At 45.0% G+C, this 16009-nt stretch overlaps 1 protein-coding gene across 1 annotated transcript in view; it reads right to left on the bottom strand.

The window, feature by feature from the left end:
* Positions 1 to 16009, bottom strand: part of dcaf1 (ddb1 and cul4 associated factor 1) — a 44022-nt gene that overhangs the window by 13144 nt on the left and 14869 nt on the right. The window contains exons 12-18 of the mRNA XM_080732504.1: positions 14403 to 14612; positions 13360 to 13529; positions 12746 to 12870; positions 12285 to 12520; positions 4431 to 4674; positions 2581 to 3496; positions 1020 to 1218 (exon numbers count right to left, since the gene is read on the bottom strand). Coding sequence (XP_080588630.1) covers positions 1020 to 1218; positions 2581 to 3496; positions 4431 to 4674; positions 12285 to 12520; positions 12746 to 12870; positions 13360 to 13529; positions 14403 to 14612 — 2100 coding nt within the window. The remainder of the gene's footprint in view (positions 1 to 1019; positions 1219 to 2580; positions 3497 to 4430; positions 4675 to 12284; positions 12521 to 12745; positions 12871 to 13359; positions 13530 to 14402; positions 14613 to 16009) is intronic.

Raw genomic sequence — 16009 nt, 5'->3', positions numbered from 1 at the left:
TGGAAACCTCCCGTTCCCAAAACTAACTTTTCAGGATTCAAATTCAAAAGTAGCAGATCTACAAGCTCAAAACGTGTCACATCGGGCCACGTTTCAGCCTTGTAGATCTGCTACCTTTGATACTATAGTGTGACACTGCAGTATGATCACGTAGGGCATTAATTCATGAAAAGACAAAATAAATGTTAGAATATGGAGATAAGAGATTTCTGCCCGACAGCAACGATGTGAATCTTGTTAGCACTATAAAAAGAAAAAGAAACAAAAGTTGAACTTTTCTCAACTTTTCTTATGCTCCTTTTTTTCCAAAACTTTTATCCTGCGATTTTCTAACCTGTTTTTCACTAAGTGTCAATTGTCTAATGCAATCATGGGCGCTGCTCTCCCTCTGCCAACCTGGGGAGAGCAACGGACTGACCTCATGCTATTCATGAGGAGTCAGTTAAAAGAATGTAGTCGACAAACCATTTTCCGTCATAGTCTTAGTCGGCCAAATCAACAGTGCTCCACAGGGTTTCCCAAAGTGGGTGGCGTGGCACCCTAGGGTGCTGTGATGCCAGTCCAGGGGTGCTGCAGAATAATCTGATAACATTTGGAATTCATCAATATCACTTCACTATGCTTAGTAAAAGAGACCTGATTTGCACTGTACTTGAGGAGTTCTTTTTCCATCTACGGACAACACTCCATCTACGGCCAACACAATAGCAGATCTACAAGCTCACAACGTGCCAGGTTGTGACACGTCGTGAGCTTGTAGATCAGCTATTTTTGGTGAACCTTCCCCCCAGAATAGGGATGCTGGGGTTCAAGTGGTTAAACGTCAAGGGTAACGTTATTTTCAGCCATGGAATATACTGTATCTCTGTGACGTAGCCTACCATATCTCAGGTGGAAAGATGTGCATACTGTATTTACTTTGCGCAACAGTGTAATTCAGGGGTGCCGTGGATGAAAAGGTTATTTACAATGGGTGCCCTGAGTAAAACGAGTTTGAGAACCACTGCCCTCTAGCATACCCGTGAGGGCTCCATGTGTGTGATGGCGGAGCTGTGGCAGCTGTAGCTGGCCTCCTCCTGTCCAGTGAACACGTTGTAGAGCTTCAGCTGTCCCGTGCACGTCCCCAGCATCAGGAAGCGCTCCCGCGCCGAGAAGGCACAGCACATGAAGCCGCTCTCGTCCTCCTCCGCCTCCCGGAACACAGAGATGGGCCGGAACCTGTGGAGGGGAAATGTGAAAATAAAAAGTGGAATGCGGAAAACATACTCGGTTGTTTCCCTTCCTTTATCCCCCAATACACTAAACTTCTCTGCCGAAAACAGCAAATGGCAGATCTACTCCATCAGCTAGTAGCAGATAAGCTATTTTAGCCGAACCTTCTCCTATTTTCACCGAATCTTAGCCTATTTTTAGAGCCAGAACGATACACTGTATATCAGCCATGACATTTTTTTAATCCCACGATTTTGCAACCCGTTTTTTTTCACCATGTGCCAATTGCCTAAGCTGCAGTCCTGGTTTCTGCTCTCCCTCTGCCACGCCTGGGGAGCCCCGTCTGGCCAGGGGGAGGCGGTATAGAAACCAGGACTACTGCATGTTTTTGTGAGGCCACATCGTCCCCCAGCAGGAATCGAACCCAGGACCTTCCAGCTGTGAGGCGACAACACAACTGCGCCTTCATGCCCCACTGGCCATGACCTTTCTGAGGCTACAGTATAAGCTACTGTATTTATTTGCACTCAAGGGCATTTAATGGTGTCATACTTACAAGAGTTGACATTTGATTGCATTAAGATTAGTTTGACCTACTGCTGGGAGCACTGGCTACTGTATGTTGGCAGTATGTGTGTTCAATTGATGATGACTGACTGACTAGTCTACCTTCTGTTCAGTATTTAGCAGAAATTGCACTGAGGCTTTTATGCCCACTGTTTTGTAACTCAGCTTTCATTGTGTAGACTAATACATCGTGTTACCTTGGAACATCATACATTTTGTACTCTTTTCATCATTTTTAAAATGTTTTATGCCACTGCATGTGGTCCATGGTGTGCAGTCGCTGCTCTTACATGATTGCTGTCCACTGCCATCTAGTGGCATGAAAGAAATACATGAGGAAATTCAGTCTGTCATAAGTGCTATTATAGGTTTGTTTAATTGGATGGTAATACCGAATATCGCGGTATTATCTTCTTTAATATAAAACCGTTATTAAAAAAAGAAATTTCGCCCAAGCCTAATTGGCAGATACTGTATGCAGGCGATTTGTCCCGATTTTATCACTTTAAACCTGGCGTCTCTATTTAGGTCATAACATGTTAGGTTAAAAATTTCACAAATTTCACAAGAGTTCAACAAATGTTCACAACGCATCGTAAGGCTTATAGAACTTGTGAGCTTTCAGTTTGACAATTTGTTTTGTTTTGCATTACGTATGCTATGCATTTCAAATAGATTTTGTGATTGTGTGAGTCAAAACCAGTCAGTAATTGGTGGACTATGACTCTCCAAAAGCAGACCCCCAACAATCTGGCATGGATTCACGTGGACAAACAAAAGCCGACGGAGTCAGACGCTCACCTGCTGAAGATGAGGTGTCTGTCAAAGCATCCTCCGTCCACGCCCCCGTATTTAGGATAGATGACCCGCCTGGTGTGCCGCGAGGTGAAGTTGACGGGCGCCTGCCGCCTCTGCTTGGGCTCGGGGCACTGGTGTGGCGTGAAGAGGGAGAAGGGCGGGCAGGTGGCCACGGGGTTCTTGCAGCGGGCGTGCTGCTCCCGCAGGTACTCCGTGATGATGCCGTCCAGCGCGGGCGGCGAGGGCAGGTGGCGGTCGAACTGCTTCTTCATGGCGGGGCTCTGGCTGAAGGCGCCGTGGTCCGACTTCTGCCGCAGCACGCGCGGCTTCTTGCAGCTGGCGGCCACCGCCGCCGGACAGGGCGGCTGCCGCTCCCGCGTGAACACGATGCGCCCGGGGAGCGTGGGGCCGTTGGCGCAATGGGTGGCGAGGGCAGCGGCACAGGCGGCGCTGCCAGCCGGGGGGGAGAAGGTGACGGGGGAGGCCGTCGACGACGACGAGGAGGAGGGGAGGACGGCGGGGTGGTGCGACGTGGACGCGCGGGGCGTCTGCGAGTGTCCGGGGTGGGGGAGGGTGAGCGCCGGGGTGGACGGCAGCCGCGGGAGGCGCTCCACGCCGTTGGCGAGCCGCGGCGGGAGGCGGGCGTGGGGGAGGGCGGCCACGGAGGCGGGCGTGGGGGTTGGGGCGACGGCGGGCAGGGGGAAGGCGTTGGCCGGGTGCGAGGCGTGCGAGACGTGCATGGGGAGCTCGGCCTCCTTGGTGAGCGTGTTGGCCGTGCCGTGCAGGCCCTTGGTCAGCAGGTGGTTCCGGATGAGCAGCAGCAGCTCCTTCTCGGGGAAGGAGATGCGGGACTGGGCCACGACGTTGGCCCTCTGCAGCCACGCCAGGGACACGTCCGTACCGATCAGAAGGGGCTTCCCTGAGAGGAGAGGAGGGGAAACCATTAAAACCCTTTTAGACCTGAGGATCCGATTTCTAAAATGTCTTCTAAATTCTAAAAAACATATGTTTCTATGTCAGTGGTTCTCAAACTTTTTAAAATCAAGCACCCCCAGAATTATATGTATTTGGCCGCAGACCCCCATCCCAAAATATTCTGTTTCAGGGACCCCCAGATGCAAGGATTTGAGTTAAAAATGTTTCCTTAAAAAAAATATACAGTATATGTAAAGATTGCTCACAGCGCTGCGCTATGAGCTTGTATATCTGCTATTTTTGAAAAGCCAAAATATACAATAATTGTTAAAGTGGTTAAAATGTAAAGTGACACAGATGTTTCCATTAGTTTATCAAACTAATCGATTACACTGATCATGTCAAGCATAGATTGATAATTGATCATTCATCCCATTAAAACCCGGAAAGCATCCCTTGTCATTTCAGATTTTTGTGTTAAAAAAATAGCAGCGAGGCACTGTACAGGCACTGTACAGCGAGGCACTGTACATCTGCTGTCTTGGAAAATCTTGGAAAATCTTGAGAATGTGAGAACTACTGATTTAGAAGGCTTTTATAGAATCGGCTTAAAGGGTTAACAGAATAAATTGATTCATAAATGACCCCTTTCGAACATGCGGTAACCCTCGCAAACAGTTTAAAACAATTTCTGAAAATTAAAAAGAAATGTGAAATTAGCAGATCTACAAGCTCACTTATGAGCCATCTTACAAGACTATTTAGCAGGAGACCATTGTTCGACAAAGTATAGAATAGGGCGCAAGATTCTTTGATATATATATATATAAAAACATGTTTTAACCATCTTAAAAAAACTCCTCGATTCTTCAAATAAAAAAGTAATCGATAGAACTCATCTAGAAAACAATTGATGGTTGCAGTGGGACCCCTCTTACCCGAGATCCTCTCGATCAGCTCGGCGGCGAACTTGCAGAACTTGACGTGCTCGCTGCGCTTGTCCTGCAGCACGGGTTCCTTCATGAGCTGCTGGATGTGTCCGCTGCTGAACAGCGGCAGCTTGCCGATGATCTGCCGCACCGAGCTGGAGCGACACAGACCCACCAGGGCCTTGCAGGCCAGCGCGCGGATCTGGTCCGCATCCGTGATGGGCATCTTCACCATCAGCAGGGACAGGAGCACCTGTACACAGTAGGGCATTCACGAATAGAGATTTTTAGTCTTCGAATTATTCGACCTCAAAGTATTCTAATAGTCAAATATTCGACAGGACTGGCCAAACTGTCAAATATTAACACCCAAGGGGCCAAACTCGTTCAGTAACAAGATAAGGCCACTGGAGGTCGCTGTGCCAAAACTCCTTGTCTCGTTGAGAAACGAGACAAGGGGTTAACTGTGCAGCGTGCAGCTGCGCACATGTTGTGTTGTCTGTGAAAGACCCTGGTCCATGCGTCATAACGTGGCTCGCACAGAAACAGAATTATAAAATAGGGCTCAGAATGTGGTTCAGAGACAACATCATACATCACGATATCCTCATCCATCATTCCAGGCATTATAGTCCACCCAAGAGTCTTTTTGGGGGTTCCAGGGGGTCCACAGAAGAAAAACTTTTAAACACTTTAACCTCATTATATTTTTCTGCTAATTGAATCTTGACAAATCTTCTCTTACGGGGCAAATAATGGCCCTGGCTCATAATCTTCAGAATCTTTTCAGTCCACTGTCAAAAATGTACCGATTTGGAGGTTCTTGACATGAACCGCTGCTATAGAGCAGATGGTTCTCAACGGGACGGGATGATTAATTTAATGTGCAACATTGTTTTCTCTCTCAACAGTAAACAGACTTTTTAATACCCCTTACCTCTAATTGGCCAAATTGTCAAATATTAGAGACAGAAATTGTGAAAATAGACGATCTACATGCTCACAGCGCCTCGCTAGCATGTAGATCTGCTATTCTCACAATAGAACAGTGTTATACAAAATGTTATGCCTCAACTCTTCGTGCTCGTAGGTTGGGGGGGTCCAGTGCTATAGGCCAAAGAGCCGAGAGAGAAAGGGGGGGGAGGGAGAGGGGAGGGGGGGGCAGGGGGGTGGAGGCACACACACACACACACACACACACACAGGCGTTGCATGTAATGAATGAAAAATAATCACAGCCAAACAAGTTTACAAGATCACTCTAGCTCACCTCCTATCCCATGTCTCATTATCATTTCTTATAACGCGGCTTGGTTGAATGCTTCATTGTGATTGGTCAATCACTGAATTAATCTCTGTTTAATCAAAGGCTCATATCAATCTGTACAGCTTGATTTGGTGCCCTGTCCAACATTGCAGCCATGTAAACAAACACTCGATGACATTCACAGCTACTGCACAGTAAGCTGTAGGCCAGGGGTTCCCAAACCTTTTTGTCTCAGGGCACCCCATAAATATTGTGTTAATCCGAGGCACCCCTACATTATAATTCTCACTCCCAGCACCTTATATTTATAGCATATCGTCGTTGTCGGGTGGAAACCTTGTATGTCCAAAACCGTTCGTTTTGTATTTATCATCTATAAAATGTACTAAACTTGTAAAAACAGCAGATCTACATCGGCTGTTTTCACTAGTTTTGTGCGACAGTCTTGTATGATGCAAGGCTTTGCCTTACCAAAAGACGTACACATTTGAAACTTGGAGATACGAGGTTTCTGCACGACAGTGACGATATTTTAGTGATTATGTTGCGAGGAAAACGTTGAGATAATAGACATTTTGGTTAGAACTGACTGAAAATAACTTTGTACTTCAAGTTTAAAATGATACTAAATATTTTTGTGTCCAAGTGGCCAAATAAATTCCAAATATTATCATATTACTAGAGGGTCGCGGCCCTTCGGGCCGCTCACATCTAGTAAAAAAAAAAAAAAAAAAAAAAAAAAAGGAAAAAAAAAAATTAAAAAAAAAAAAAAAAAAATTGGGGGGGGAACTATTGTGGCGGAACTATTGTGCCGCAGCACGTTTCCGGTCGGACATATTAGACGGCCGGACGACTGTGGACTGCCCTGTGCCCTGTGCCTATGCTCGAGTGTGGGCATGTCTCAAAGTCCGTTGACTGTGGACTGCCCTGTGTCCTGTGTCCGTTGACTGTGGGCTGCCCTGTGTCCTGTGCCCTGTGCCAAAGTGGGCTGCGGCCTTAAGCCAATTGTAAATATAAGATCACACGGTACGCCTGGACTGCAGTCACTGCACCCCAGGGTGCCCCGTCACCCACTTTGAAAACCCCTGCTGTAGGCTACACTTAATGTTTTTGAAAACATTTGAAGTGAGAAGTAGACAATGCAGCATCAGAATATTGATTCTATTCAATCCACACCGTTGTTTTCAGACTATTTTCAATACAGTCAGAAATTAAATCCTTTTAAAATCAATCAAAAGTTTTGTTGTTCAGGGTTGATAAAGACCCGTCCTCTTAGCGTCAGGGTCTAATCAGCCTCTCTGGGTTTATATCTCAATGCAGAGGTGCTCCCCACTGACTATCCCTTGCACAATAAATACATAAATTAATGAATACATATGTAGTCTGCCATGTGCCACATTTCAGTTTCAAACAGATCAATGCTGTCTCTTTATTTGCAATGAACAAACAGGACTGACACAGGAACAGATTTGTCACACACAAGGAGCAAACAAAGTGTTGGTAAGACCCTCGATGTGGTTCCAAAGAGTATGTATTTATTTATTATGGGTGCTGAGTGATGATTCAGTTTGAAGGCAGTATTACGACACCTTATAAAGTATATTAAAGCACACAGAGAATGTACTGTATATAGTAGCCTACTGGACACATTGTGCATGAGATAAGAGCGATGCTATAGAAAGTAACAGATTATGATATGGAAAAAAGTACAAATTAACAGATTAATCTATCATTGGGCATGTAGTATCCTGATAAAACAGTATATCTGTATACTTATGCATATTAAAGTCAATCAGTATAAGTGCTGGTCAGACATAAAGGGTTAGGGTTAGGTTAGGGTTAGGGTTAGGGTAACCCTAAGATACATGAGTTGTTTTTGCCCACTATGATACAGATGAAGAAATGAAATGTAACACATAATAGTATTTAGATCAATAGACCACACCGTGCAAGACAATGCGGTCGACAATTGGTCAATCAAATCATATTTTTAACCCATTTAGGCCTAGAATTATTGAATGCTTTAACCAGTGAAACATAGCAGATATACAAGCTCATTGCAAGCTTGTAGATCTGCTATTTTTGGAAAAAGTCGTGAAAATGTGTGCAAATCTTTGAATATATGTATTTTCAAAGCGAACGTTTGTAACTCAAATTTTGCTTCTGGGGGGTCCCTGGAACTAAATATTTTGAGATGGGGGTCCGTGGCCAAATACATATCATTTTGGGGGTCCTTCACATGAAAAGGTTTGAGAACCACTGACACAGTAGTCTCTCAAGAACAGACTAACTGACTAAAAAAGTGTTTTTTTTTTTTTCTTCAATTTTTTTTTTATAAAACAATTTCCAAAAATGCCTAAAATGTATTAGGCATGATCACAATCGCGAAATTGCATGTTTAGCCCCATAACAAACACATCTTTCAAAATGGCAAAATGTTTGTTTTGTCTGACTTTGAAGGCTTCTATCTCATGAATGCCTGAACGGATTTCCAAGCGGATTTTTTTGTTTGAAAGCTGTTAAAAAGTACTACACATATGGTGCATAATCTAGGCATGGGCGTGCACGATCCGTGCACTAAAAATTGATCCGTGCACTTTTCACGATTTTTCTAAAATAGCAGATCTACAAGCTTGCAGCGTGTGAGCTTGTATATCTGCTATTTTTCAATAGTTAAAGCATAAAACAATGATAAACAATAATGTGTACCCCCTTCTAAATGGATTAATGACAATTTGCACTAAAAGGGCACATGAGATCTGGCCTTCAGGTCAAAATCTTCCCCCGGCGCCACTAGATTTCCTTTAAACCAAGCTTCGATATATGTCTTGTTAATTCCTGACGGTACTATTCCTGACTGTGCAATAAAGACAAACTCAATATCAGGAAAATTACTGATCATCCAGAACGTATGTTCTTCTGGAGTCGGAAATCCCCCACACCGTTCAAGTTCCTCCATCATTTCTTTGCTTTTCAGTACTTCCTCTTTGAATGCTTTGTTGCCAGCTTTCGAGTCACAGTTTAAAGAGAACTCAATTTGTGGTTCTGGGTCTGGGTCAGGACCACTACCCATGGGATTCAGCCACGACAAATCAAACGAACTGGTAGAGTTTGAGAGACGCATGTGGTGCTGCTGGAGACCAATTACACATTTCCACGCTGAAAAGGAGTTAAAAACACCGACAAGGCTGAAACCTTCACGCTCAAGGATCCGTTTGTAGGTTTGTTTAATTCTCTCTAGCTCGTGGAGGCACTTCTCTGTCTCCTCTCTCATCCTGGCTGGGTTATTGGCGATATGCGGGACAAGCCTCAGGTACTCGCTCACTACCAGGACCTGGGGGAGTTGGGTGCATCCAGGCTCTTGCAAAAACAGACCCGGGATGGGTCCCGACTCTGGCACCCACTGTCCCTTCACCTCTTTGGCCAGGGTGTCAAACAGCACGGCCAGCGCCAGGGCCACCACCCCCACGCCGCCCGTGGTGACCTTGCCCCCACGGCCGAACGTGGTCCTCAGGCGTCGGGTGAAGTGGGACAGCTCGGACGGGCTCAGCGAGTTCTGCACGTCCCTGTAGCGGTCGCTGAGGTGGAGCGAGGAGTTGGGCGACACCAGCATGTCGTTGATGAGAGAGTTTGGCGCGTGGTAGCTGGGAACGGGACAGATGTCCAGCGCCAGAGAAGACAGCTGCGGCATATCAGATGCAGGGCACTGCATGATCACAAGATTTCCCATCTTTGAAGAGTAACGATAAAATTCAATGGCGAATGACAAGAGTCAAATGACCTGTTCAAAACGGTCCGTTTTGATGTATCCAGCAACAACGTGCTTGTCTCTCCTCTCTGTCTGTCAATGATTCAGATGGTTCAGTGGTGGCGTGTATTTATGTGTGTATTTATGTTGTCTTTGGGTAATGATGAACAGAGTACAAACACAGGTTTCCAGTAAATCACACAGGACTGTGTTTGAGTGTGTGCCAGGGTGCAAATGACCAGTTGAGGACAGTAACGTAGGTTGTTTTTTCACGTATATATCCCGTTTCAGCCCTCAAAACAAACTCAGGCCGTTTCGGGGGACATTTTCACACATTATATGAACACACCACTCGGACCACTTCTGAAGCGAACTGAGTTTGGTTTGCTTCTAGTCCCTGCTGTGGTTCCCTTTAACATGTGCATTGTCAACACAAAGCGCTGCACTTTGCCTTTTGCCAGCTAGCTACTGTTGCCTGCTCCGAAAGCTTCCGTGGTCTGTGGAATGAACTCTAGTGACCCAGGCTGATAGGCTGATAGACACGCTGATAGACTGTTACCACCACAGATATAAAAAGCTAGATACCTCCCCCGCCGCTGCAGTTCATTGGCGCGCCTGGTCAAGGAGTCCTGGCAGAAATGGCGGAGTGTGGAAGACAGACTGTCACTCAAAAAAACTGCTGGCCAATCACAGAGCGTCTTTTCCGGGACTTTTCCCATTCAATTCAAAGGAGCTTTATTGGCAAGTTTACACGGCCAAAGCAAGTGTCAATACCAGACATGGAGTTGGATCCAGGATTTGGTCACATTCCCGTCTACATTCATTAGACAGATTAATGAATCATGTTACTTACCTGTGGAAAGTGATTCCCAGCGTTCTATTTTCCAAAGTGCATCTGTTTGTACAACCCGGAGCTGTACATGAAACGACCATGTTTCTCTCTGGGAACTTATTTCACAAATCTCTGAGTGTTTGGTGACAGCTCCAGTTTTGTTTTCATCCAGTTCCTGATGTTGCGCGGCTCAGCGTTGCGTATGAGAAAACCCGCCCCATCTGCCTCTGATTGGCCAACCGAATTTCCGCTTCTGTGACGCACAGGCAGGGCTCCAGACTAACTTTTTCACAGGTAGCACTGGTGCCACCTACGTTTTAATTAGGTAGCACCATCAGAAATTAGGTAGCACCATATTTTTCTTTGTATAGCGTATTAGCGTGGTATTAATACATAGCCTTATTATACTGATGACAGTTGTGTTCATTTCCATACCATAAGCCATTTCAATTTGCCTTGATGTAAAGATTGACAATGACCCAAACTTGATATTTGCTAAATATTTTAATCTGAACTTTAGGTTTCTCTGCATGAGCAGCAGTAAAAATAGGTCAGCACTAAGGCTGTGTGATATTAGGAAAGCCTTTGATATTCGATATAATGTTGTTGAATACCCGATAACAATATGTCTCATGATAAGTAAAAAAAAAAGCTGTAGCCTAGTTTTTATGTATTTTTGCTTCAAGTTAATATTTGCAAACTAAAGACATTAATTCAAGAAAGATTTACGAATATCTCGGCTAACAAAGGCAATATAGAACTATGACTTTCAACTTGCACAACGTAGACTAAATGCAATAGGCCTGCTTTCATGCAGGATGGAAAAATGAAATTGTCCTTATGGTTTTAGAGTGAGATACTGGGAAGTAAGCTGCTTGATATCAACAGAAAACGTTCACTTGGACACACACACACACACACACACACACACACTCTTTAACACAGAACACACGAGACACTAAAGACAGAACAGTTTACAGCTGCCGTTCATTTGAGCTAATTGGCTATGAAGTGAGAAGCGCATTTTGGACACTGAGGAACTTAACGAGCCACATCTGTTTTAACGTAACGGTGGAAACATCCACGAGCGATTGCTGCTAATCAATAGCTAATCTAATAGCAAACAAACAACCTGTGGATTATAGATTATCCAGTTCGAGATGACAACAGAAAAAAGCACGGTTATACAAAGAAAGGTTAGTATATATGTGATATCTATCCAATGTGAGCAAGAGAGAGAGAGAGAGAGAGAGAGAGAGAGAGAGAGTCAGAGAGAGAGAGAGAGAGAGAGAGAGAGAGAGAGAGAGAGAGAGAGAGAGAGAGAGAGAGAGTGTGAGTGTCTGTCTGTCTGTCTGTGTGTGTGTGTGACCCACCACCGGACCGACGCTAGAGTGTGTGTGTGTACTGTGTAGTACTGTGTGTGTATGTGAGTGAAAGAGAGAGAAGGGGAGGGGCAGAGCATAGGCTCTGCAGGCAGGCAGCCAGGGAGAGAGAGAGATGGAGCGAGAGAGAGAGGCGTCAGGCGATCCTCGATTGAGGATTTCTTTTTTCTTTTTTTCCCCCCTTTTTTTCAGGTCGCACCAGCGCGACCTGGTTAAATTTTAACTCGCACTTTATGAAATTAGATCGCATATGCGACCTAATAGGTCGCACCCTGGAGCCCTGCGCACAGGGAAGAATTCCGTAATTATTTAAATTTTTTTTGCCAGGAGTCTTGGAGCAGCACCCCCCAGCCGGAAGAGGCGTCTACCTTTCTATGTCTGTGGTTACCACAGCCTATCAGCGCGTCAGTCATAGAGATGACAACCCATAATACCCCGTGGCCCGGTATCAGCCAATTAGCGTGTTGTTCTCTCTCTCACACACACACAGACAGACAGACAGACTCAGAGCGCATGCAACGTGAATGTGAAGTGAATAAATACAACGAGAAGAGGAAACTTCTTTTCCCACATTATTCTTTTTTACTATAATTCAGGGAGGGGAGGGATGAATGGATGAAAGAATGGATGGTACCTTGATGCCATTGTTGGACTGCACCACGTTCCACATCTTAGTGAGCACGCTCTCACTGGACTTGCTCTGCTGGGGCAGGCGCCGGCGCGCCGAGCCCGCGATGAACTTGCCGATGCTGCAGATGCGCTTGTCGGGAGCGCACACGCAGTTGATGACCACCTGCAGCGCCGACTTCTGGATCTCTGCGTCGTTGACGAACACCTCGCCCTCCGCCACCACCAGCACTATGCTCATCCCTGAGAGGAGAGGAGGAAAAAGGGAATAAAATCCAGCGACTACAGCAGGGGTGCCCAAAAGGTAGATGGTGATCTATCAGTAGATCACAAAGGCTGTGCAGGTAGGCCAGCTTACTGAAATCAAAATCGCTAAAATGGCTAAAACGACAGAAAGCAGTAAACGAAAACATTAACACTCATCTTTTATTTTAAATATAAGGCGTTTTTGCAGAATGTTGGACATACCGACAGTAGAGATGGAGGATCCTCCCTCATCCAGCACGGCTACAGCCTCAGCCAACAGCAGCTGGGTCTTAGGAACCACCGTCAGGATGCTCAGGATGTCCAGGGCGTAACGCACCGTGTCACTCCTAGAGCATGAGGATCATACCATTCACTCAGTCAATTATCTCCACTTTGGGAACTTTAATGTGAAAGGTCTTGGATGATGGGGAAAGTGGGTTGTAGGTGAAACAATTTAATGGAATAGTCACTTTCAGAAATTGTGTTAAGTGAAAAAAGAAAAGAAAACATATCGCTGCTGTCGCAAAGAAACCTCTTATCTCTACATTTTAACTTTTAATATTTTTTCATATATATGTCATCATACTAAAGTGTCACACACAAAATTTGCAAAAATAGCAGATCTAGAGCTTGCAGATGTTGTGGATCTGCAAGATGAAGGTGAATTCGGAAATGTAACAGTTTTAGTTTTGGACACATGAGGTTTGAACCCGACAGCAATTTGCAACTTCACCAAAAGGTAGTATGAAATGAGAAGTTGATTTTGACGCGTGTTCAAGTAACAGTCAACATATTAACGGATAAGGAAAGTAAAAAAGGCCAACAGGAGTCCATACCTGCCATAGTAGGTCCTCCAGTCACAGGCGATGGAGATGAGCTGCAGCAGCAGCTGCACACAGGACAGCCGGTAGAAGACCTCTGCAGGCTCCCAGTACAGCAGCAGAGGACCGTACTCTATGAGGAACTCCATCATCTCCACCACCTGCTCGTGGCTGTAGTTCACCGCCTGCAGGGCAAAACAAGCATGACACGTCAGCAATATCAACGGTTCGAGGTGGGGTTTTGTTCCCGTTCTCTTCTTGTCGCATCCACACAAGAAAGTCAAGTTACAAAGCTTGGCTAGATGTGGTTCAGCCGCCAGCTGAACGCATGACTGTCCACTGCAGCTCCCATTGCGAGCTTTTACGAAAATTGCTTATTTGCATGTTTTTTTTAATAAATCTACACAGTGTTTGTGTCCCAAATGAGACAACGATGGCTCAAGGGGACATCATGGGAGAAATCTCGTTTTGCAAGACTTCGGGAAGCATTATGAATTATAATTAATTACACACCCCATGAAGCCTTGAATTCATGGAGATTTATTTTTTGTTTTCGTCACATTCCTGAGACAATAATTTGATGACGGGTCTTTGAATCTCCTGCTGGGAGACTCTGCCAGTACTGTATATATATTTTTTTCTTTTCAATTATCCATTAGCGATATTCTTTTCCCATAATCGACTCAATTGATTAGTTGAACTACTGTAAGTGATGCGCTTAAAGAAATCTACTGATGTCTTACTCTATGGGTGTTTCTTACCTTGTAGTAGGGTTGGGAGTATTACTCTATGTTTCATACCTTGTAGTAGGGTTGGTAGTATTACTCTATGGGTGTTTCATACCTTGTAGTAGGGTTGGGAGTATTACTCTATGGGTGTTTCATACCTTGTAGTAGGGTTGGGAGTATTACTCTATGGGTGTTATTTACCTTGTAGTAGGGTTGGTAGTATTACTCTATGGGTGTTTCATACCTTGTAGTAGGGTTGGGAGTATTACTCTATGGGTGTTTCATACCTTGTAGTAGGGCTGGGAGTATTACTCTATGGGTGTTCCTTACCTTGTAGTAGGGCTGGGAGTGGATGGGTGCTCCTCCCTCGGTGCGCTGCAGTGACTGCTTCACCTGCTCCACCTTGATGGCCAGGTGGGCCTCAAAGTATCTCCTCAGAGCCATGCAGGTGTGCTTGGCCGTCTGCCGGCTGGAGAAGATCTCATCGTCGCTCAGCAGCGTTCCCTGGTCCTCTGGGTTCAGGATCTCCAACGTGCTGATCTGGAACACAGTGGGTAACACTCAGTCACACACCTTAAAACGACTTCATATTTTATCACAAGGTAAGTTAAGACTACAAAAGTAGCACTAGATAAATATAGCCTACCTACAGTGAATTTAACACTTAGACGGTGAGGTATTAACTATAGGTCTTAACTCATTGAATGCCCTTTTCAAGATGGCCGCCAAGTACCAGGATGCCACGTTCTTAAATTTCTAGTGCACGGATCAATTTTTAGTGCACGGATCGTGCACGCCCATGCACCATATATGCACCATATGTGTAGTACCTTTTAACAGCTTTCAAACAAAAAAATCCGCTTGGAAATCCGTTCAGGCATTCATGAGATACAAGCCTTCAAAGTCAGACAAAACAGCCATTTTTGACATTTTGAAAGATGTGTTTGTTATGGGGCTAAACATGCAATTTCGCAATTGCGATCATGCCTAATACATTTGAGGCATTTTTAGAATTTTTTTTATAAAAAAAGTTTTTGAAAAAAAAAAAGAAAAAGTTTTTTTTTTCTTTTTCAAAATGGCTTCCAACTCGGGAAACTCGGGCTGTGGCAGCCTGGGACTACTGTAATAACTCGGGAAACTCGGGCCTTGGCAGTCAATGAGTTAACAAATACTGTTCACGAGGACACATCAAACAGACTCCAGACTACCTCCGGAGGCGGGTACCATGCTGTGATGCGTTTCGGTGGAACGCATCCTTCACACCATCACAACATCTGCCAAGTGGTCTTGAGTGCGCACCCGAGACAGCAGTGTGAATTCACCCTGGTCTAGGGTTGTAAGGTGTTTCGGTTTATATTATGGTGTTATAAAATGTTGACCATCTCGTAAGCCAAACCGGCAAAACCACATGTCACGTGACAAGTGCGCCACTGCACGCATCTGACTGTGCATACACATGTGAACGTGTTTACGGAAGCAGCAGAAATCACACCTGAAGGAGAAGCAGAGAGATGATGGCAGCAAGGCAGGTCTCTAAAAGAATTGCGACAACTGTAACCAAATACAGCGGCGAGGCTTCGCTTGTAGCGAAAAACAGCGGATCTACAAGCGCACAATGCGTTGCATGGTCGCTTCTTTGAACACACACAACACACTGAAACGAAAGAGCTGTCATTTTACCCTTTAGCAATAGCAGCCTGTCTAAATGGTAATTTTGTCAAATGCTGGCTGTCTGGAAATGTTAACATTGTTTTGTTTTAAGTTGAGTGTAAATTGGGGAACCGAAGGAGCCATCTGGTGGTGAAAGACTGTAATAGCAGTCTCTGATCGCATCAATACAGCAGCTGTCATATCAGACGTTAAAAAATCATGTTAAAATGTATAAGACGGTAAAACCGTGTACCGGGTTTTATTTGGGGGGCATAAACCGTAGTTTA

Source organism: Nannobrachium achirus (genome assembly GCF_963921795.1).
Source record: "Nannobrachium achirus genome assembly, chromosome: 9".
Taxonomy (NCBI): Eukaryota; Metazoa; Chordata; class Actinopteri; order Myctophiformes; family Myctophidae; genus Nannobrachium; species Nannobrachium achirus.
Note: the sequence above shows the minus strand (reverse complement) of the source record. Positions and strands in the feature narration are given on the sequence as shown.